The sequence below is a fragment of the Syngnathus floridae genome, chromosome 16, assembly GCF_059516105.1.
Source record: "Syngnathus floridae isolate MCC-2025c chromosome 16, RoL_Sflo_1.0, whole genome shotgun sequence".
Classification (NCBI taxonomy): domain Eukaryota; kingdom Metazoa; phylum Chordata; class Actinopteri; order Syngnathiformes; family Syngnathidae; genus Syngnathus; species Syngnathus floridae.
The window spans coordinates 5163232-5185756 of record NC_142428.1 but is presented as its reverse complement, the minus strand read 5'-3'; the positions used below and the strand labels follow the sequence as shown (position 1 = coordinate 5185756).

The window sequence follows — 22525 nt, the reverse complement described above, 5'->3', positions numbered from 1 at the left end:
ATCTGTTTTAGAATTTCGGAATTGAAATCTCCAAGAACTATATAACCTGCACTTTTTTTTTTTATCAATTATTTATCAAATGGTAAACTACAGACAAAAGAAAAATAACAATAAAACAACAATGTTAAAATGCCTTTTGTCTCAAATAAAAACTAGAAAAAACTTTGAAAACATTAAAATTGGACCACAAGTTTAAGGTTTAGACCGCTTAATTTCAGCACCGGGTTTTCGGACTACAAAATGACGTCACAATTGTGCGCCTGCTGTTTTGGAAGGACCCCGGCGATGCACGCGGCTTTGACAGTCGTAGGATTTGCTAAATTAAATCCACATTTGTCATTTTTACTTTGCGTGGAAGCTACAAGATATTTAGTGAACAAAACTACATACGTTCATTGCAGTTCTGTATTGTACAATTTCCGGAAAAACGTTCATTCTAGTCGTAATAATTGTGTATCTTCCATGGAGCTGGAAACTGCCACACCGGTGGAAGAAAACACCCCGGTGTCAGCAGAGGGAACCACGGTCGAAGAAGACAAAATAAGCGGCAAACGTAAAAGCGACGAGGCGAGCAGCTTGCCCCAAAAGCGGAGAGGACCCCGAGGAAAGAAACTCCGTCGCGGGGAGAGATATGTACCTCCTCCGCAGAAACGCAACCCGGGTGTCAGTTTCAGCCAGGAACATTTCGACGAGACGTCGTACTACTTTGAGGACGGTCTGCGTAAAGTCCACCCGTATTACTTTGACTTCAAGACCTACTGCAAAGGTCGCTGGATAGGGAAGAGCCTTTTGGAAGTGTTCGAGAGTGAGTTCCGAGCGGAGTCTATTGAGTATTACCAGAAGGCTGTCAAAGAGGGGCGCATCCGCTTGAATGAGATACCCGTGGAAGACCTGAATGTGGTCCTCAAGGTCAGTTCCATGACAAGATTTAAGTATTTCATTGTGTCCTCAAATCATGTACATAAAATGCTATGTGAAGTTCTAATATTCAAGTTCAAACTCTAACAAATTGTCCCTGATGCAGAACAATGACCTCATGAAGAATACAGTCCATCGTCACGAGCCCCCTGTCGTGGGCAAACCTCTGGAGGTCCTGGTGGACGACGGCAAAGTCCTCGTGGTTGACAAACCCTCTTCCATCCCCGTCCACCCTTGCGGACGTTTCCGACACAACACCGTGATTTTCATCCTGGGCAAAGAGCGAGGCATCTCGGAGCTGCACACCGTCCACAGATTGGACCGACTCACCTCGGGGGTGCTGCTCTTTGCCAGGACTTTGGAGATCTCGAAGAAACTGGACCAGCTGGTGAGAGACAGACAGGTAGGTTCTTTTTCTTCCACTCTTGTTTCTTGCTCCTCGTGCTTAGCGAGCATTTAGAACTTTGAAATATATCCTAACAGCTGGAAAAGGAATACGTGTGTCGAGTGGAAGGTGAGTTTCCAGAGGGTGAGTTGGTGTGTGAGGAGCCCATCCTGGTTGTGTCTTTTAAAATCGGGCTCTGTCGCGTCGACCCAAAAGGAAAGGAATGTCGGACGGTATTTCAGAGACTTAGCTTTAATGGCAAGACCAGCGTGGTGCGCTGTTTGCCCCTGACAGGCCGCACCCATCAGATCAGGGTGCACCTCCAGTACCTGGGCTTCCCCATCCTCAACGATCCCATCTACGGTGCCTCTGCATGGGGGCCTCACAGGGGAAAGGGCGGTATGATGGGGAAGAGTGATGAGGAGCTCCTCAAGGATTTGGTTGAGGAGCATAAAAATCAGGAGAGTCTCCACCTGCTGGATGTATCAGACAACGGGAACATGTTGTCTCAAGAGGGACGGAAGGATGATGAACTAAGTTGCGGTGAAATATCGCAGACCACCGCAAAGGAGGCGGCATGTTCTTCAGACGTAAGCGGTGACGCCGACTTAATCGAAGCATCTCGGGAGCCGCCTACAGATAAGTCACGTGAAGACCATTTGCAGACACCAACAGACCCCCTGTGTAGCGAGTGCAAACTTGTACGAGCTGACCCCACCGAACAAGAACTCATCATGTATCTGCACGCTTTACGCTACAAAGGACCAGACTTTGAATATTCTACACCGTTACCTGACTGGGCCAAAGAGGACTGGGAGCAAGTGGACTGAGACAAGACGTCTTCAAAATTGATTTCTAGATGAATTTTGCGGTTAATTTTTTTTGTTGATTGGGTAAACCCAAATATTCATAATTATATTCAGTTTTTACAATCATGTTTTTTTTGTGATGGCACCTTTAATCATAATAAATTCTTAAGTGGATTTTCAAGGTTATTGGACAATTAGGATTTTTATTCTGTTAAAGCTTTTAAAAGGGTTAATAAAAAAAAAAAGAGCAAATTAAACTCACGGCAGGAAAGTCTTTAATTTCATCTGATTGGAAAATGTAACAGTTTCAAGTCCTGTAAGTAAAGGAAGTCTTTAAATAAAGGATTCTGTTTTATGACATATCTAGTTGTGAAGGCTCATTGAATTGTCAAAATACAATTTCAGTTCTTATGAGACAATTTTCTGAACCTCAAAACACTTCAGGTTTACACTCTGTATGACATCACAATTATATGAACATTTTAATTTACACACACACACACACACACAACAGGTATTGTTGCATATAAAATTCAGGGTGTTTGGCACTGTTTTCTCATGTCTGTTTTGTAATGAAACAAAATGTACACAATTGGAGTTTGGCTATAGATAAAGCATTTCTGTTCCAAAGATAATTACCTCTTAAAAATACTGCAATGTCAGCAATTACTCTTCTTTCATTATCACAACTCAAACACACTTTAAGGGATCATTACGCACTGAAACCCAAACAATACTTAAAGCATAAACCACATTGATTTTTTTTCCCCCACTGTTTACAGGTCTTGACAATTAACAGACATTTGGCTTCCTCAATGGCTACAAGGGACAAAAGTTATTTTTCAAACAACTTGAAATATTCTTTATCATAGTTTAGACTGGTTTGTCTCAATTTTGGCACACAAGACAAAGTCTTATAATTTGAGCTAAACAGTATCTTTGTTGTTGTCGTCTGGTCAACAGCGCCCTCTGTTGACCTAAATTAGAACTACAACGTAGTGCAAGTTTTATCAAAATCACTTCAGTCACTATTGGATCATGCTGGTGTCTTACTGAATTGGAAATAATTCTAAAATTATTCCAATTCATGCCTTTGTCATTTAACAAGAATGTTTTTGTTGGCCGAATGAGTTATTTTCCATATATGTCCTATTCATGCTTAAAGTGTATCATCTCGTTGCCCATCCCTCTTGATCCAAACATCTGGTAGGTCTGGCTTACTGTTGGGTAAGATAACAATGTTCTCCGTCTGACTGCTCCGACTTTTCCCGCACATCTCATAAACCGTCTCTCTGAGGGAAAGACGTAGAGTGTCTCTCTTCCCGTTCAGGTGTCCCGGTTGTAACTGAGCTTCTCCATCGCTTTGCTGAGCATTGGAAGAACCCGCTTCAATGTCACTCAAACACGTTTCATTGGAGGCATCCAGAAACTCGCAGGAGCTCACAGACTGCGAGGAGGGCTGGAGGAGTCTTTCATCTGTGGTGTGCTCTTCTGCGCACAGACATGGTTGGTCGGTGGTTTCCAGCGTGTGGCTGATGATGGTTTCATCCATGCTAGACGAAGATGAAAATGTTTTATTGGTCCACTGCTGGACTGAATTACAACGATCTTGGCAGGCTTTACACAGCCTCTTGGTCACGTCGTCTTTTGCTAGGCCTGTAGACCGTCTTGAGTTCTCTTTGTATGGCGATGAGGTCTGCAGAGCCGGAGGTCCTTGTTCTCTACACATCTCCCCACGTTCCCCATCTAAGGAGGCCTCCCTCCCACAATACTCGATCTCATCGGAGAGCACGGATGGCCTGTTTGACAGCTTGCTGGTACAAGTGCTGTTCTCAAAGCTGTCACTTAGTCGATAGGCCAAAGGTTGCAGCTCGTACTGCTCCGGCCCTCTGTCCCCGCCTCCCCCTCCCGTCTGTTTCAGCTTCTGTTGATTTGGGTAGAGGTAACGACCCGTGTCTTTGTCATAAGTCGTCTCCCTAGCTCTACCTAAAGCCCCGTTAGTAGACACGGGACCCGGTTCCGCTCCCGAGCAACACGACAACATCCCGTCCGACGGATCCGACAAACACGGGAGAGGAATCCTCCCGCAGTTTTTCTGAGGACCGCAAAAGCAGCACAGTGATTGGAAAAAGAAGGTCGCAAATCCGCATGCTACACATTTCACCAAAAACAAAAAAATTCCTAATTTTCTGAAAAGCAAGACCGTCGAAGGCAACATGATGACACCGGTGCAGAAAAAGGCCCCGGAAACGATTGCTACGGGACAGCCCATCCTTTTAGTCGAATGCGCCACTTTTCCTATTTTGTCCGAATGCGGCGCGAAACAATAGGAAATACAATAATCGGCCACAAAGTCAACCGATAAGCCGGCTGCGGATGAAATGAGGAGAGCCTCGATGCCACTCAGTTGCCACTCCAGAAGAACCAGGAGTCCGACAGTGAGGAACACACTGCCCCCTACCGCTGCAGTTCCATACAAACTTAGCGGAATATTACACGTGGTCAAGAGCAGCAAAGCAAACGTGAGAGCCACCGAGGCGCCGGCTACCACCAACATCTCTGAGCTCAACGCTTGCTGGAGGTCAAAAAGAGACAACTGACTGATGAACCAGCCGTTCTCCAACCCTGGCGGTGCCCCTGATATTTCTTTGTTGAACCACTCCAAGGTTTCCCTGTAGAAAACATTTGTTTGGCTGAAGTTGAAGCTGTAGCGGTACGTAGTTTTGAATGCCAACACCAGGGCGGCGATCCGGCCATCTGCTTGGAAATACACGCCGCCGTGTGTCATCAAATGACCCTCGGCGTACCTCTCTGCCAACATCATGCTCAGGCACTTTTCAAAAACACGAGGAGGGAAAGGGAAAGCGATGTTGTTGCAGCAAATATGGCTCTCTGAACATCTTCTGAAGGAGATCCAATGCAACAGCTGCTCCACAAAACAGATATTATCTATCATGGCTTCTTTGTCCTCGCTGGAAGGCGGCGAATAAAAGCTTTGATTTTGCACGTGCCCACACAAGTCCCTCAACCATACCTGAGCATGAGGTTGGCTCATTCGAAAATCCGGATCCAGAACCAAAGAGCCATTACTTTTTGGGTTGAAGTGATTTCCGTTATCCACCGGCTGGAGGCCCCAAACGAGCGTCAGGGTCACGGGTTTATCTTCTCCGTTGGTCTGTCTGTTGAACATAAACATGTGACGATATTCGGCGTCGTATCGCTCAAACGGGTGACTGGAGCGGAAAAGTTGAGCGATTGCACCGTCTAGGGTCGGTAGCTTCATTCCAGGATCGAAGCAGGACATGTACGTGCCGCCTACGGCCAACACGGCGAACCAGCACACCCAGATGTATCGGAACTTCACCACTCCACAAGGCAAGATTTTGAGGAACACTAAATTAGACGTGTCGGCGAGACCTCGTTTTAGTTCTCGCAACTTCTGGCCGAATGTAAACAAGAACCTCTTGCGTGAGCTTGCGTCCCAGAAGCCGCTTGGGTTTTTGGAGCAACATGGCTTCCACCCTGGCGGCGATGCGGAGGATGCTTCCATGTAACGTTCACGCAAGATCAAAAAGCACGGCAGCCAAACAAGTACCAAGAGCGAACTAATAAACGAGGAGGTCCCAAGATAAACCGCAAAACATCTGATAGCCGTGATGCTACTAAGATAACCGGCGCAAAACGCCGCGCTGGACGTCAACCCCGAAGCTAATATCAAATAACCGATCTCCTGCAAAACTCTATGCACTCTCTTCTCCAAGGACGCTGAAGGTTTCTGGGCCAACTGCATATTCCAGAAATCCACAAAGATAAAAACTTGATTGGCGCAACTTCCCAGGAGAACTAACGCCGCCGAAAGGTTAACCAGCGGGAAGAAAGTCAGACGAAATGCGACTTTATAGAGGAAATAGGAAGTGAGGAGGGAGCCGCTGATTGCTACCACAGATAATGCCACCATGAAGACGGAATGAAGATAAAGAGCCATTGTGAGAAGAAGTGAAATGATTGCAAGGACGGGGAAGACCGAATCTCTCGCTAGATAATACTTAAACAGGGTCTGCTTGATTCCGAGATCCATGCCGGTGATTGTGGTATTCTTATACGTCAGATCTCGTCCTTTTAAACTCCTCATGTAGATCTCCATCATGCGTTCCCCTTTGGCCACCGGGAGAAACACAAGACTGTATTTGAGGGTGGGGATCTGATATTCGGTCGTCTGCGGTCCGAGGAAATCTTTATCAACCAGGAAGTGAAGGATTTGGAATACGATGCGGGTTTGTTTGCAGCGTGACGGGACGGAAGAGCAGCCGCCGTACTTGGGTCGCTGAAAACAAGTTTCCACCAGATGGCCATCGTGGTAGTAAGGAGCGCATTTCCGGAGGAGGTTCAGCGCCTCGGAGACCTGAGGGTAAATAATATATTGAAAATTATGATTAAAAGAGAGCTTTAGGCTCCGCCCCCGTGTGGTTCCTACCTGTTGTGAGGTTAGGCCCAGGCAGAAGGAAGCATTGGTGAGAGCGGCTAAGTAATTTCCCAAGGACCAGCTGGGACAGCAGCCACTTCCTGATGTGGCTTCAGTCTCGCCTCTCACATGTTGCTGGCACACATCCTGGAATCGCGCCTGGGAGCGTATCTGAGATAAACAAGGGAGATGTTTTGGAAAACATTCCACGACTAATTAAGCAATTAAGTTTCATAGGAGGAAACGTTCCAGAGGAATTCAAAATGGATGATGACTTCCATTGAAGTTTGACTAAGCCTTAATTGGTAAATATGACTAAATTGATTTTAAGACAGTATTGATGAGAGCCTACCCTGGATTGCTCCATCTCGCACATGGCATGGATGGCCTTGAGGCTCCAGAGACTGGCTGAACTCTCGGAGCGGAACACGAGCTGTGCCAAATGCTGGCCTGTGAGCAAGGGACAGATGGACTCAACATAGAAGGTGGCAACCTATGAGTCATTTTTTTTCTCACATTTAAAACAATTCTGTATTTCGGATAATTGATAAAACAAAATTATTCAGCGCTCAACCTGTACATGACTGAATATTTTTTTATTTTTTTAGAAATAATTTATTTATTGCTAATGTACATGACTGAATAATTTTTTTTTTTTTTTTTTTATTAGAAATAAAAATTAATTGATTGCTAATGTTCCGTCTAGTTAAAAAAAAAAAATTGAAATAGACATGTTCTGTTCTCGACTGACTCACCGGGTGCATCACAGAGGAAAGACTCTGAAGTTGAGTCTCTGGCTAGCGTCCTCTTCAATCGAACTCCAGTAGTGTTGTGGATCTCATCTCCACTGCAAACAATTACAGAAAATTATTTATTGTTTACTGCTTAATTATCTCAAAGTGAAAAAAAAAAAAAGGCTTTCCAATCAAACTCTCCACTGACCTTTTACTGAGCTGCAATGGCAAAAGAGACAAGGGTTTCCCCGGGCCGGTGTTCTCCCGCAGTTTGGACAAGCTGGACTGGCGAACCGCAATGTCGGTCCCTCTTGGCTCAAAACCCTTAAGAAAAACACAACACGTACAAAAACTGCTCGAGATGGGCCGTCGAGTCGTACAGTTGTCGGTTGCACTTCAATTAGATCCGGCTTGTCCTTAACTAACACCAAGAACAGGACATTTAATTTTCCTCGTTAATCCATTTAGCTCCTGTGGGAATGAATGCCTTACTTCTTTAATTAAATTCATCAAGATTACAGAGCGTGTCATTTGATCTAATTTAGTGCTGCATTGTGACTAATCATGGAGATAAGACCAAAGTCATAATAAAAAAAGTCACTTGTGTCACAGAGAAGATTGCAAAAATTTAAACAAAAAAAAATTGCTCAAGAGTTCAACATTCACCACGTCTCCTGGTCTTGTTCGAACATCATTAATGGATTTCTGTCCATGATACAAATATCATGAAGCTAAATTCTCAATCACTCACCAGCAGAGGCTCAGAGAAGTCCGGCAGCGGTCCAATGAGAAGACCAGCCAGAGAACATCCAAGTAGCAGCAAGGCACATCCCAGGAGAACCTCTAACGGGTAGTCCACCAGCATCCGGGAATAACTGTCAAGAAGAAGCTGTCAGAGTAAGTCTTTCTTACAATTCTATCATTGCATTTGATTTTGCAAGTGGGACTTGCTGGCGGGGAAAATCGATATTCTTACCTTCTCACAAAGCAGTAAAGTTGTCCATCCCTGTTAATGACAGCAAGACAAGGCAATTTATTTATAAACTCACAAGAAAGCAACTAGTTATCATAAGAGACTAAATTAGTCAACACACCCAAGCGTCACCACGTGCCGCTGTGTCGGTCTCTGTGCGGCACCTTCACCGTGCAACCAGTGGCATCTGACCGCCGTGTGTTGCCGAGACGTCCCGTGTGGTGAACTACAGCCCATTCGGACCACCGAACCCGTTTCAGTCCGAGCCCCGCTGCTACTGTTCGACTCGGTGTTTGCTTTGAGAGCATCGTAGGGGTCACAGTGGGGGCATTTACGGAGCTGAGCTTGACCCTGAGGAACCTGAATGGATTTTATTTTCAGTCAGTGCAAAAAAAGATTAGAATATTTGACATACTTGGTAATAAAGCTGGCTGGATGACGAGGGTCCATCCAGGCTGCCGCAGCTGTCGCATAACTCCCGATCATCTCGGATGGCATCCAGATTGCTCTGTTGCCCATACACAGTGTCAGGGGGGCACAGCGACAGGACCGGAATCCCGCTGTGGAGGACGAGTCACGAGAGAATAACAAAAAATGACATTTCCAGTTTTATTCCTGGCTTGCCTTTTAGACCCCCCCGCCACAGCAATTGAATCGAACTAATGAGGCTAAGAATTGTGCCGCACTGTGACAACTGGCAGCAAGCAATTAAAGAAAGCAGGAAATGGAGATTGTGAGCAGATGTGACTCATGCAGTGTCACGAAATACTGACAGTATACGCCACATCTTTGTGTATCCATGGAGCTTCAGCTTTAATGGATGGCAACAGCGCTTGCCTGGGTTATCTGGCCACCATCCAGTTTTGTAAACTAATTACTGAACATAAGCAACACCAGGCAGGAGGACTCTTTGTTTTCTTATTTTTCATACAAAACAGACACAGGATGTAAAAAAAGCCCATACAGTCTAAATTAATTGTTCTTGTTCAAAATCAAGGTTATTAAAATAAAAAAAAGATATATATCAAATAGGTTGTGTTGTGCGTCAGAAGAAGGCATATCGTGCTGTCTGTGTGGCACTTGTTTTTCCACCGTGGCCGAGATGCGACCGCACTTCCTGTCGTGTCTCTATGGCGACGCACTAAATCCACAAAAGCAAGTGACCTCACACTCGTTAATGTGCCTCCCCTAATAAGGCACAATGATGGAGGAAACGCACAGTATGACAAAGAATCCAATTATATCCATGTCTGCTCGTATTGATGCAATGAGCACAGCAGTGGAGGAAAGTGAGCCATCTGAGTCATCAATATTTCAGACGATGAGTGCGAAAATAATCCAAGGAGGTGCGAGCCAGTTTCACACCGTGCTAGGAATGTAAATTCTTACCGCACTCTGACACAAGGCGAAACTAATTGCGCACGCTCGAATGCACAATATAAAAAGTTCTGATTTATTAGGTACACCATTCCCAGATGTTGTGGATTTTTGTGTGTTTTTAATTAGAGGGGAATAGTTTTATTTTTTATTGCTGCTGCCTTGCAGTTTTGCAAGTCTTCTGAGCAATGTTATCAAGCAAGATTAAGGCGTATTAATGTTTCTTCCATTATTCCAGCCATCCATCTTTTTTTTATTCGAGTTGTCAGGGAGGAGAAGCCTATCTGGACTGGTCGCCAGCTAATCTCAGGACATTGTGATTTCCAACCACGGTAGGAGATCAAATTTCACTCAATTAGTCCAAAAAATATTGACTGTCCTAAATGCGCCTTTGGTTCTATTGATTCCAGCAATGTATAGTGACAACCAGAACAATTAAATACTCTCCCACTAGATGGCAGAAGTTACAAATAACAAATGCTATTGTCATTTTACACTGCAAGTAAATTTGAAAAGAAATAGAACCACAATTATTTCAGTATATACATTTTGTAATGTTTTTCTTAGGAATCTGTTGTGAGATTTTTTTCAATTTACCGCAGTTCAATCAAGGTAAACACTGATTTAATGCAACAAAAAATCTAGCTCCACCTGCACCATCTGGACTTTTATCACGAATATTAATGTTAAGCATTAATTGAGCTAATTTGATTGAAAGGCATATCGTGAAATTGTACACCAGTGCAACCCCGCCCCTAAAAAATATATAATAATAAACATACATTTTAATAAATGCCGTTTTGACATGCACCAATCCGTTGATTTTTATTATTATTATTTTTTGTAAAGGCAGTGTTCTCTTTGGAATGATTAGAATGTGTAGGCGTACCTAATTAAGTGTCCATGCAGCCTGGCAAAACAATAGAAGCGGTCGGCGTGCGTTTAATTGTTCACAGCGAGATGGTTCCTTAAAAAAAATGTAATTACTCCACGAATAAACCCACCTATGATGAGCCTCTTGGGTATCCCGATCCTCTGTGGAAGAATCATCCATCACTATCGCATCCGTGCTGTCCCCTGTGGTCGAGCCAGCGTCCATCTCCTGCTCATTTAAATTTCCCGATTATCATAAAAACATGTAGATCGATATGATAAAGGTTTGAGCAAAATACCGAGCAGTCCCCATCTGGCTGGGAGGCGAGGCTTGTTTCTGGGGCTACTTTGGAGCATCACCGGCGCTCTGCGGGTTAATCTGCCCAGAGCTGCGCTCCGATTGGCGGACGCGCGGTGATGTTGAGGACCCCGCCTGGTTCTGCCCAACCGCTTGTACTGGACCGTCTATGATAGATACAAGTGGCTCCCAGTTGTTTGGAAACAACCTGCTGCTTCCATCTTGAGATGGATCCACAAATGGGGATGCTATACCTAATTCACGGTGACGTCATTATTGTATTGCTTTGAGATGGCCACAACATTAGGTACACCTGCACAATATAATTAAGTGTCGAGATTGTGCCTTTTTGAAGATAATAATGCAACATTTTGATGGTTGTACATTTAACACATTGATGTTATAGCTGTGAAAATCATATTGGGAAAATCATATTCATGTAGATTATCTTTTTATATACCATCAAACTAAAAATGGTAGAAATGGCTAATCAATAAGAGAATCAAGTGCCTCCCATCTCGGTCCCCTGACCTTAACCCTATTGAAAACCTTGAAAGTGTACAGCAGAGAAGATTGAGAGTGGAAGATTTAGAGAGATTTATATGGTTGAGTAAATTGTTTTTCAGGTAATGCGTGTATAAATAATGACTTTTGATTATTGTTTGAGTGCTTAAACATCAAGATAGTACACCCTGTCTTAAAAACAGAAGCACTGGGTGCGAAAAGCAAGTGAGCATTAATGAGGTAGCTGGCAGGATGGATGCTGGTCTGGCTCTGTTTCCTAATAGGAATCATGGCACCGGACCCTAACAGTCTCACGGGGGGGCTTTTGAAAAGACATGGACCAGTAAAAGGCGAGATCAAAGTCAGTTTAGAGGTTTGAAATGAGAACCATAGCAGGAAGGAAGGCTTTCTTTTATGTCAGTAATGTGACCTAATTTCTATCTATTAATGCATCACTGAATCACAATGAGGAGCTAATTTGTGAAGGAGTCTGGTTTGAAGGCAGCACGGTCGGTTGATTGGGTAAATGAATCACTTTGCACAATCTTTATCATCAATGCTTTAAAATACAATATACAATATGAATAGCTTTAATTTTAAACACACTTGATAATATTAGTATGATGTGCTGTATGAGAGAGAGGGGGGAGTCTGTGAATATACAAATCCAAAAATGCGCACAGTCATATATTCTTTATCCTCTGCGGACAACAACTAGGTATGACTTTATCAAGTTTGTGTAGTAAATTCAATTTGCATTGAAATAAACTGCGGCGGCTGCTGTTGCTGCTGCTGATGGGGCGCTGACGAGAACTCCTGCTGGTTGGCCTGCCGGGTGTAAAGTTACGCGCGGACTGGACACACCTCCAATGGGAGTTTCCACAAAGAGGTGGTGGTGGAAGAGGAGGAGGTGGTGGAAGGAGCTGATCACTTCTCCTTTCCACCCTCTAGTCAACGCCAGTCCTCCTCCTTGTACTGGCCGTGGTGGAACATGCCCGCCGCCGTGGGCAAGTCGTTACGCGCAGCCACCGTGCTGTCCGTGGCGGTCCTGTCCTTCTTGGTGTGCTTGCTCCTCGGCAGCGTGCGCCATCTCGGGAGCGGCCACGAGGATCTGGATGAGGAGCTGGTTTCTCTCCGCTCAGCGTTGAGCCACCAACTCGCGCAAAGACGCCAAGAAATCCTTCCACTGCTTTCGCCCGGACACGAGAAGGAGCCTCTCTCCACCTGGGATTCTAATTTGTGGGGCGAGCTCACGCGTGGTTCCTCCGCCGCTGGAACTCCGCTGGGTTGCGGAGCTCTGCTGGACATGCAACCGCTGGAGGTGCTCGGCTCCGGGTACACCAAGCTGGTAGTGAAAGTGACGCTGGCTGGAGGAGAGCCGGTGGCCCTCAAGATGGTCAACGAGCACGGTATCGACATGGGCAAGTGCGTGGAGGGCTTCAAGGACCCCCACGGATGCCGTCAGCTGGTCTCCTACAAACTCAGCAAGGAAGTTGTCCTCCTGCACAGGTTGCGGCATCCCAACATCATCAAGGTGCACGTCCATTCTTATCGTCATTATTATTTGGTTTTATTCATTATTATCATCTCCCTTCGAAGACTCATTGTATGAAAGAGTTTAGTATTTTTTTTCCAGAAAACGACGCCTCAACTTTAGATAACCCAAACTTGTGCAAAAAGCAAACATTCTATGAATATATTTTTTATGAGCCCACTTTTTAAATATTTATCTATGTATAAATAAACCAAAAATTGATGGATATTCACAAAATGCTTGAGGAGAATGGCAGACTGAAAGAAATAGTTGTCTTATGAGTAACAGGAAACTTATATAAAACGTTTGTCATTAATTTCTATGAATCATTAGAAAATTTTCCCTTTCCTTTAAAAGGCTCCAAAGTTATTTTAAGTGTGTTTTATTGGGATACAAATGTCTTTAGGGTTAATTAATAAATATGCGAAAACAACTTCAAACACAAGTGTGTAAAACAGTCACAAAGAGCATTTTTGCAACTTTAATAAATGAAAAGCAACACGTTATCTAAGGAGGAATAGTTTGAACCCCCCCCCCCCCCCCTTCTTCCAGCATGCACAACAAAGCAAGGCCTATGATCAAATGAGTTTGGTCTTTTTATGAATTCCATGCAAAGAACCAAAAAGTAGCAGACACAGCATCATATTATCCACCCACATCTTCCTTTTGTCTCACATTCGGGCCTGCCAGCTGACAATGCCAGTTGCTGTGCAGGACCATCCCATCTAATTAAATTAAATCCATTGACCCCTCTTGACCTTTAGGGTGAGGTTTTTGGTTTTTTTCCGAGGTAGACAATGTGTCTCTGTGCTTTCTGTGCATTCCCGCCACTCTTAAATCCCGCTTTTAGTTTTCTTCACTCTTCAAAATGTATAACAAAGTTCTGATGTTTAATATTGGTTTCGACAGTTGCGTGGTCACTGCGCCGGAGACGCGGGAACCCAAATGACCGCCATCTTGGAGCAGGGGAACCCTCTCCAGATGCTCCAGCTGCTCCAGAGCCCCTGGGAGGACCGCTTCAGGGTAAGCTCTTGATGCTCTTCTCATACTTTGTCTCTTAACTGCCGTCCAGTTGGCCGAGATGAGTGAAACTTTAGGAGCGCTAACATCTGTCCCTTCCGTGTATTCGATCAGGCTGGGTTTGCAATGGAGATGGGACCGGGAGTTAATCCACTGCAGGCTAGGAATGTCATCTCAGCATACATACACACACACAAGACTTTAGCTCAACCCCCATCGTAGGTATGCTCACAGTGGGAGTCGACAGAGGCCGTTTTTACACTGCAGGGATCCAAGTGTGGGAGTGTGTGCTGCTGTGTTTGAAATAAAAGCAGAGAGTGAAAGGGAAGCACTCAGAACAAGATCTCCTATTGATTTTGGATTATAAAGTGCAATGGAAAGTATCTCATTGACACTGCATCATTTTGAACAGTGGTGCTGAAGACAAAAGTTTATCAAAAAGGTCCACTCGCTGGCTGCATGCACTCAAGGCGGACAATGGTGTGCTCTAAAGTAACCACGTCAGCAGACTATGAAAAGAGAAGATGCTTTTTTTGGGGGGTGTAGGCATAGCTAGCTAGCAGTTGCGTCATATCATCGCTGATGTAAATGAAGGCTCTCTTATAGAGTGGGAGGGGCAAGTCTTTAGCCACGCTCCCCCATAAATCTGGAAATGGTGAAAAAAAATGTAATGCTATATATCCATAATCTGCATAGTGGGCGTTAAAAAAAGTCTTCCCAGTGCTGCTCAGCCTGCTCAATGTCAGCTCCATGTGTATGAGCTCCACTAATCCAGCGGTGTCTGGTTTCATCCACTGCCATTTTTACTGTGCCAGTGACGTCTACCTCGAAGCTTTACAGTACTAAACACGAACTGCGGTATACTTGTACGGTCTTACACACACACACACATGCATGCCGCATATGTGGAGAGTCATTTCACGGTTTGTCAGCATGCAGCTGATACCTTGCTGTGCTTTTTTGAGCCTTGAGGAAACATTAAAAAAAAAAAAACAAGCTGGGATTTATAGAGGGCAGAATGTTGATACAGTAAATTACTCTTTAATGTCAATAAACTGATTAATGCTGTTATCTCATTACACTATCTTAACAGGATTACTTCTCTGCAGCTAAACAAATAGTGAAGCAGATAATGAGAAGACGGCTTTTGTCTTGTGTCCCTCCAGGTGTGTCTGGACTTAGTCCGCCTCCTCCACTTCTTGTCACGCTCGCCACTAGGCTCGGTGGCTCTGCTGGATTTTCAGCCCCGCCAGTTTGTTATGGTGTCGGGCGAGCTCAAGCTCACCGACCTGGATGATGCCAGCGCGGCCGACACACCCTGCGGCTGCGACGCCGACTGCTCCCTGCAGTTTCCGCATCGGAATTTTACCCTGACTTGTTCGGCACGCGGTGTGTGTGAGGGCTTCAATGAGAAGATGAACATTTACAATGCCTACAGGTAAGCGGAGGAACACTCATTCTGCACGAGAAATATCCATACTTGTGTACGAATAATCTGTTCTCACGCTCATATTCGTTCTGGTCTCCAAAAAAGAGGTCAGGTGTGGTTGCTTCAAGCTGCTTGTGACTCAAGCAGTAGGTGACACATAAACCAAGACATTATATATTTATATTATATCACAAGATGTTCAACCAAACCATATAATTTCATTTTAAGAAAGTTTATTAGCTTGATGCTAAATGTTGCGAATCGCCATAGACGGGCTAACGGAAATTAGCGTAGATGTTAAAGTAATACATTTCATAGTGCTCGCACAATTTTTTTTTAAAAAAATCTCACAGTAATGAAGTTTTTGTATTTTTTTTCTACCCACCACCGAGTTCCTCAACAAAGGTTGTCTTGACACAATGTTGCTAGTCAAGGTGTACGGGTGCTGCAGATTCGTGGTTTACGGGCATGATTCATAAAGCGAGTCTCGTCGCGTTTGATCAGCCCTTCAGATCTTTGACAGCTTTATGCTTTCAAGTCATGTCCCATGATGGATGTTCTCTTTTCTTCTTTTTCTTCACAGGTACTTTTTCACTTACCTGCTGCCTCACCAAGCCCCGCCCGGCCTCACACACCTGGTGCAGAACATCATGAACGTCACAGGTGAGCGAGAGAGCACCGCCTTAACACAACGTCGTTTTAAAGATCACACAAAGGAGTAAATCAAATTGCGCTCGTGTCATGACAGGCCTTAAGTGCTTTATTTAATACGCTCCTCAAAGAGCTGACGGGTGACAAGATAATGAATACGAGTTGTGAGGAATACGCGGTGAACAAAAATATATTAAGACACACCTTTCAATTAAATGGATTTTGACTTTATAACAGCGCTGTGTACAAGTTAGCATGTAGCATCTTTTTTATTGCCTATATTTGTTTTCCATGTATTCTCAGGTGAGCTGAAAGCTGACATCAATGAGACGCTGGATGCTTTCGAGAACATCCTGCACCTCTATCAATCTGGCCTGCACCTGGACAAGCTGCCTTCATCCATACTTCGAGGTAAGCTCGCTTCTTACACGCTACGCTGACCTCCCTTGGGTGGACACAATGCCGGGCCTTATTTGAGAAGGCGGCACAGTCTGCACCTCTGTTTTCATTTTGTTTCGTAGGTGTGTGTGTGTGTAAGGGGGGGGGGGGGTCCGGTCGCTCTGGCTCGCATGGGTTGTTTTGACAGGTTATTAGGCGGCTGGAATGAGAGGACAAAACCAACAGAGTGGGATTAATCCTGCGTGTCTCCGGCTCAGAAAGTCTGTCGGGGTTGGGACGCACGGAAAGTTTGGCTACTTTTTAAATCAATAAGAACCTCTCAAGTCTACGTTCCTCACTTTCACCATGAAAAACGTTTTTGGGAGGGTTGTGTCCCCTAACTATAAACATTTTACTCCGCTGCCAGACCTCCTTCCTTGCAGTCCATGAAATATTAATAACAGAAAGACTGGCCACGTTCCTGCGGTGAGATTGTTTCCATCCCCCCCAGATGCCGGACTGTTTATATAGCAGCTCTTTGTGAATTTAATCGCAGATTGAGGGGAAAGAGGCCACGGGCGCCGAAGCTAACACCAGCGGGGAATGTTTTAGCTTCGCAGGGAGGTGCCACATGTCAAGCCTCCGCTTAGCTGATTGGAAGCGCGATAAGAGAGATGAAAAAATGTCTTATTATTTTACATTTGCTGCGTGGGAGTTTTTGCACCAAGGTTGTCTGGATTGACTTAATATGCAAGCTTAGTTGAGTTTTTTTTTTTTTAAATAATAGGGTAAGCTGTGGGAAAGTGGAATGAACAGGTTCGTTTCTATGAGTAAGGTGAGAAGGTCACGAGCAGTCACATGACATCCAGTTGGCCACTTTCACTTAACACTCGGGCGGTCTTGTGTGAAGCTGCTTTTTCGTCTTTAATTGTACATGACAAGAATAACACCATTAGATATAAAGAAATTTTACTTTCTTTTTTTTTTAACCTCAACTATTTATTGAAGTAATTCACACCATTTTTCCTTTTAATTAATACTATTGTTTTTTTTGTTGCATTAATGACATGAATTTAAACAAATAATAAAATTAAAATAAAATTGAAAACTAAAATATATGTATATGACATTGATTTAAATAAATAATATAATTTAAATAAAATTGAAAAAAAACCTAAAATATATGTATATTTTTTCCTAAAAAATAAAAAAAAACTTACTAAAATATATGTATTTTTTTTCCTGGAAAAGATGCAACTCTGGAAAAAAGAAAAAAAAAAAGGCCGAGCGTCAACAGGTAACTTACTTCAAAATGGCTCGCAGATGTAAAGTCCGTTCTGCGTCGATGCAATCCACAGCTGAGGCTAATAATGAAACATTTCAAGTGAAACATTGGAAAGCAACACGGCTTCGCTATACATTAAACATTTCCCGCCCTCCGTGTGAAGCACAAAGACAGCTTTCATCCATACGTCTCTGGTGCCCGAACAGCTGAGGTCGGCCACCTTTTCCCTTCACAACGGGCCTCATTTTTTTTCCCCACCCGAAGAAAGATCCTCTGAACACTCCTTGTTTTTTCTCCTCTCCTCATCCCCAGAAGGCTGACCCTTGTGTCTTTTTGCCCCTCAACAACACACACGCACGCACACACACACAACTGCAACCATTTAGACGGTTAGCAGTTTGTAACAGAGTCTCTCCTTTCTATGAACTCCCAGACTCAGCTTGTGGCTGCGTGCACGCATGCGTGTTTGTGTGTGTGTTTCTCATGGCTAATGTGGAGCAGATGATTTAAGACAGGCCGCCTGACTGGAAGAATTAGAATGATTAATGTAAGGCAAATGTTTGGGTCGAAGAGGGGTGATGCGTTCAATGTGTTGCGGCAGGTCACTGGAAGAGGATTGCTCAAGATGGCCTGCAGAGGCATGGTGCAATTAGAAAAAGTTGCGGTAGGCTAACGATATGTTGAGTGAAGAGATTGAGAGAAAAAAAAAAGCGACACTAAAAAGGACCAAAGGCAAGCATTTATTTTGATTGTAGTTTGCTTTTGTGTGTGGCGCACAATTGAACCACAGTCAAATCCAATATGTTTCTAATCTGTAACTATTATCATTGAAATGAATGTATTTTCAATTCATCTCCCATCATAAAAGCTTCAACTACAAAGGCAAAAACAATTGTTTTTTATGCTATTAATGAAACCGAGCGTTTATAAAATAACAATAGAGAGGAGGGAATGTTAAACAGCTAAAACAAAAAATACTACCAAGTGTAAAAAAAAAAAATCTGAAAATGGACAAAGGTGCAAATCATGATGTCTTTTTGCGACAATGAGTAGAAATATAAAATTAATGGATGGACATACAATCATATAGGCTACTGTTGGAAATCTGACTCTTTTACATTGTTTGGTTTCATGGGTGACGTTGTTGTGTTTAGATTACAACGTGACGCGAGGCATGGCAACATCAGGAAACACAGAGTACCACTGCTGGCCATCCTACAGCCAACAAGGCTGCGTCTTGTCCGTCCACAGTGCCAGCGAGGCTGCACACATTTGCAACTCGCACTCCCAGTGCACAAGTTTCACTCTGACTGGACAGAAAACATGGACAGGTCAGTCAAGTTTTGTCTTAACAAAATTTATATCGAAGGTAAGCTTAAGCTAAAATATTGATTATTTAACATGACATGGATAGCACACTATAAATCTAATGTTAGCTAACTACTTTCTGTCTGCAGGTCGCCCACTGGCTACTTTCAGGAGCAGCTTCAAACTTCTGATCCCTGACGAAACCTCCGAGGTGTATGTGAAGAAAAGCACAGCTGTGTAAATATGCCGCACCGATGAGACCTCTCATTTTAGAGAAGAGTATGCATTGAGCTCATGTACTCCCAATGATGATGTGAAGCAAGCAACACGTTGCGCTTAAATTAGACGAGTCCCGCGGCGTCCAACGGCGTTCCTAATTTTGCGGGAGAGAAGTCGCAGCCAAGGCGGGTAAATGTGATGTAGGCCTTCCGCTTACTGCACTCATTACATGCGCCTGCCGGGTCACCGCTTCTGCCAACAGCTACTTGAAGGGATTTCCCTTCAGATACAATTAAGGAAATAAAGCCTTGTGCTTTTTTTTTTTTTTTTTAATGTTACTACCTTGACTTTATTTGCTGCTTTTTTGTGAAGCCAGCCCCCCCTGTGGTAGGCTTGGATGTAAGAAGTCGAGCCGCAGCATCAGCCCAAAAAGCCAGAGGACGAGGAAAGAAAACAAGCTCTTATTCGAGTACATGCTTAGGCTGATGCGTTGAGGTGCCAACTGTTTTCTCATGGCTCTGGGGCTTAACTGCACTGTGATTCGAATGGGACCTTTACAACGCCGCTTTTAACGTGTGTGTGTATGGGGGGGGGGGGGGGGGGGGTCTGTTTGTTTAGCTAGTTTGCATTTGAAGCTACAGCCAGGAGCTTGTTTTAGCGCTATGTGGCGAATAGTATAAAGCGCAACATCTAGTTAGTGTATAACGATACAGCCAGGGACTAATTAATGTGGAAAATAAAGCTAAATTTAACAAGAAGTTAGCATAATCTATCATTATGATGTCACAGTAAACAGCTAGTAAGAGGAAAGTATCATATAAAAGTCAGTTGGTGATTAAAGCTCAGTCTGGTGAATAAAACGAAGGTAAATAAAACTAACTAAACAACTAGTGAGTGTGATGGAACATTTAAAGCCAGAGTCAAAGTAGCTTAAACAAACAGATAATGAAGATAATGACATTTTGGGGCCTGAAATTTCAAATATTCCAAAACTGTTTTCCATGCAATGGTGTGTTTTTGGCCTGGCATGTATAATGCAATTTGTTTTGGTCATTTTTGCAGGTTCATGCAAGTAGAGGTAATATTTTTTATTCACATTTTTCAAAAACCCATAAATGCAGTAATATACATGCCAGTCCAGAAGTTGTCAATTTGACTTTGTAAAGAAATACCAACTGCTCTTTTTTTATTTCGAAAGCACCTTTTTATGGTCTGTGTGATATCTGGATGAAAGTAAATGCTGAATGTAGTTTGTTGCGTTAAATGCCTCAATAGCGCTTTGTGCTGACTTTTATTATAATCAATTTTATAAGATTTTTCAGTTTTTTGAGACACGCCTTTTTAAAAAATCTTATTCTTTGAAATGTTTAAGTAAAAGACAAGTTGCTGTATACTACCACTTAAATCGCTATGAGCATTTGCAGCAAAGATTATTTCAAATCATTCCAGTTTATTTACTTCCTTTTGTAAACAACTTAATTTAATTTTTTTAATGTGTCATGATGATTGTTCTTACACAATTGTGCTTGTAGAGTTTTAAGTGCACCTTGTGGGTGAAACCATTATTTTCAATGGAAAATGACTCACTTCTGTTTTTTATATACTGCACCAAATGTAACTACAGAGTCTTATTTTATAAATTTGTACTGATTCTGTCTTCATTTGCATTTTTATTCTATGACGTTTAACAATAAGCGGCCTGTTTTCTTCCCATTAGCACCAGTGTGAGTGGGGGACGTCACGTGTGGTTTAGTACGTGTTTTTAGTCCTTTAGCCCCCACGCCTCCAACGCAAGACCCAGCTGAATGGGCTTGGCTTGCAAAGTTCCAGAGCTCCGCAGAGTTTGCACAATGCTTCAGGAATGCATTGAAATGCCGCGTCATGCTGAGCTCATTATGGGCCTTAATTAATACTAATGTAAATGAGCACACCTACTGACCCTTTCTCATGTTGAGAGGGAGTTACTGTAAGGCAAAAGGGCAATTTGCACAAGAATGGGCTTGAGGTTGAGATAAGGGCAAAGGCTTTCTGGATTTTGGAAGTCTTGATTAGATGATTAGCTGCCAAACAACTTAAAGGCAATGTTTAAAAAATAGAATGACATTTTTACTGATTTAAAAATGGCCCATCCAGTCTAAAAATGGCGTAAGTGGGAAGGCCCGAGGGTTCTGTTAGCCTCACATTGGCCCCTTGCTGTCTGGACAAAGCGAGCTGATTACACAGATGGACATTAAGATAGGAAGGCTTTGATTAGATAAGAAAGAAAAGTGGACCAACACAGCTTAACTAACTACAAGGACTGGTTGAGTGGTAGCATAATATTAACCAGACATGAAGTTTTTCCTCATTGCTTCAAGAAATAATGAGGACAAAAATATGTGGATGTATTTTTTTTTTCCCCGCAGTGAAAAACTCAAACCAGTTGTCTTAACAACATAACAAACTAGCCACTAGCTATTGAGTACATCATATTTTTACGTGGCATATAGATAACCTTAATTAGTTATCATCAGGAATGTTATACTATTTCTAATCTTATATCGTGCTAAGGCGAGTACGTCTATTCGCCGATTGCAAAGTATTTCTCAAGAACAAAAAGGCATGCTAATATTTATTCCAGTAATAAGAGGTGATTTATGAAAGTTTACAGCTGCGGTTCATCCTCCTCCATCCACATCAGCAAAGAGAAGAAAATTCTGGCGTCTGGTTTATTTTGGCTCGCCTTTTGGGACCCACTTAATGGATGTTCTAACTTAGCGTGCATGCTGCACTCTGTACACTTTCATATTGTTCTCATATGGAGCAACATCTTAAAAGTTGAAGCTTTGCACATTGTGTTTTTATTTGTGGATTAGAAAAATCATGTACTAGAATTAGGCATGGAATGGCTCCCCTTTTCTTTTTCTTCTTTCAACATCCTTGTTTCCTTCCTTTCAGCCATCCTTCCTATCTTTCAAACTTCCTTCTCTCCTTTCCTCCTCGACTTATCCTCCCTTGATTCCTTGCTTATCACCATCAACCTCCCCCTTTGTTTTCATCTCCTTGTTTTTCTTCCTTCCTTTCTCCTTCCATGCCTCATTCCTTCCACCCTACTTCCCTCTTTGCTTCCTTCCTACTTTTTTCCCCTTCTGTAAACAAGTTAATTAAAAAGTCTAATCTATGCAGGAAATGCACCCTACTTTTGGCACACTATGAATTATTGGTCTAGTGTTGGCTCTGATGTAATCTATTTTTTTTTTGCCAGCATTTTTTCTCCTGTCAGTGTTTATTTAATTGCAAAGGCGCAGGGAGCTTTTACGCTTCAGCTGCTTCAAGGCTTTCTGTTTTGATATGAAAGTCGCTTTTGTACTGTGGAAGTTTTCATTTTT

The 22525-nt window shown here is 43.2% G+C and overlaps 3 protein-coding genes across 3 annotated transcripts; 2 read left to right on the top strand and 1 right to left on the bottom strand.

Moving 5' to 3' along the window:
* Positions 1-240: 240 nt before the first annotated feature.
* Positions 241-2474, top strand: rpusd2 (RNA pseudouridine synthase domain containing 2). Its single transcript, XM_088400849.1, has 3 exons — positions 241-909; positions 1025-1321; positions 1402-2474. Exons 1-3 carry the CDS (start codon positions 241-243, stop codon positions 2131-2133), a joined length of 1698 nt encoding a protein of 565 aa, XP_088256975.1. The 3' UTR covers positions 2134-2474.
* On the bottom strand, positions 2371-10885 carry disp2 (dispatched RND transporter family member 2). Its single transcript, XM_088400848.1, has 10 exons — positions 10663-10885; positions 8697-8841; positions 8403-8641; positions 8285-8314; positions 8060-8183; positions 7517-7632; positions 7330-7421; positions 6927-7024; positions 6587-6745; positions 2371-6514 (listed from the first exon to the last, which is right to left on the bottom strand). Exons 1-10 carry the CDS (start codon positions 10755-10757, stop codon positions 3272-3274), a joined length of 4341 nt encoding a protein of 1446 aa, XP_088256974.1. The 5' UTR covers positions 10758-10885; the 3' UTR covers positions 2371-3271.
* On the top strand, positions 9930-19754 carry pkdccb (protein kinase domain containing, cytoplasmic b). Its single transcript, XM_088400850.1, has 8 exons — positions 9930-9990; positions 12285-12867; positions 13777-13890; positions 15054-15325; positions 15900-15979; positions 16271-16378; positions 18785-18961; positions 19088-19754. The coding sequence occupies exons 2-8, from the start codon at positions 12325-12327 to the stop codon at positions 19177-19179; spliced, it is 1386 nt and encodes a 461-aa protein (XP_088256976.1). The 5' UTR covers positions 9930-9990; positions 12285-12324; the 3' UTR covers positions 19180-19754.
* The last annotated feature ends 2771 nt before the right edge of the window (positions 19755-22525 follow it).

Excerpts from the sequence above, each read along its gene's own strand:
- rpusd2 (XM_088400849.1), top strand. The coding sequence starts at position 241 with ATGACGTCACAATTGTGCGCCTGCTGTTTTGGAAGGACCCCGGCGATG. Across the intron at positions 910-1,024 it reads ACCTGAATGTGGTCCTCAAG|AACAATGACCTCATGAAGAA; the intron begins GTCAGTTCCATG and ends TCCCTGATGCAG. Across the intron at positions 1,322-1,401 it reads AGCTGGTGAGAGACAGACAG|CTGGAAAAGGAATACGTGTG; the intron begins GTAGGTTCTTTT and ends ATATCCTAACAG.
- disp2 (XM_088400848.1), bottom strand. The coding sequence starts at position 10,757 with ATGGACGCTGGCTCGACCACAGGGGACAGCACGGATGCGATAGTGATG. Across the intron at positions 8,842-10,662 it reads ACCCAAGAGGCTCATCATAG|CGGGATTCCGGTCCTGTCGC; the intron begins GTGGGTTTATTC and ends CGTCCTCCACAG. Across the intron at positions 8,184-8,284 it reads CTTTACTGCTTTGTGAGAAG|TTATTCCCGGATGCTGGTGG; the intron begins GTAAGAATATCG and ends TCTTCTTGACAG.
- pkdccb (XM_088400850.1), top strand. The coding sequence starts at position 12,325 with ATGCCCGCCGCCGTGGGCAAGTCGTTACGCGCAGCCACCGTGCTGTCC. Across the intron at positions 15,980-16,270 it reads GAACATCATGAACGTCACAG|GTGAGCTGAAAGCTGACATC; the intron begins GTGAGCGAGAGA and ends ATGTATTCTCAG. Across the intron at positions 18,962-19,087 it reads TGGACAGAAAACATGGACAG|GTCGCCCACTGGCTACTTTC; the intron begins GTCAGTCAAGTT and ends TTCTGTCTGCAG.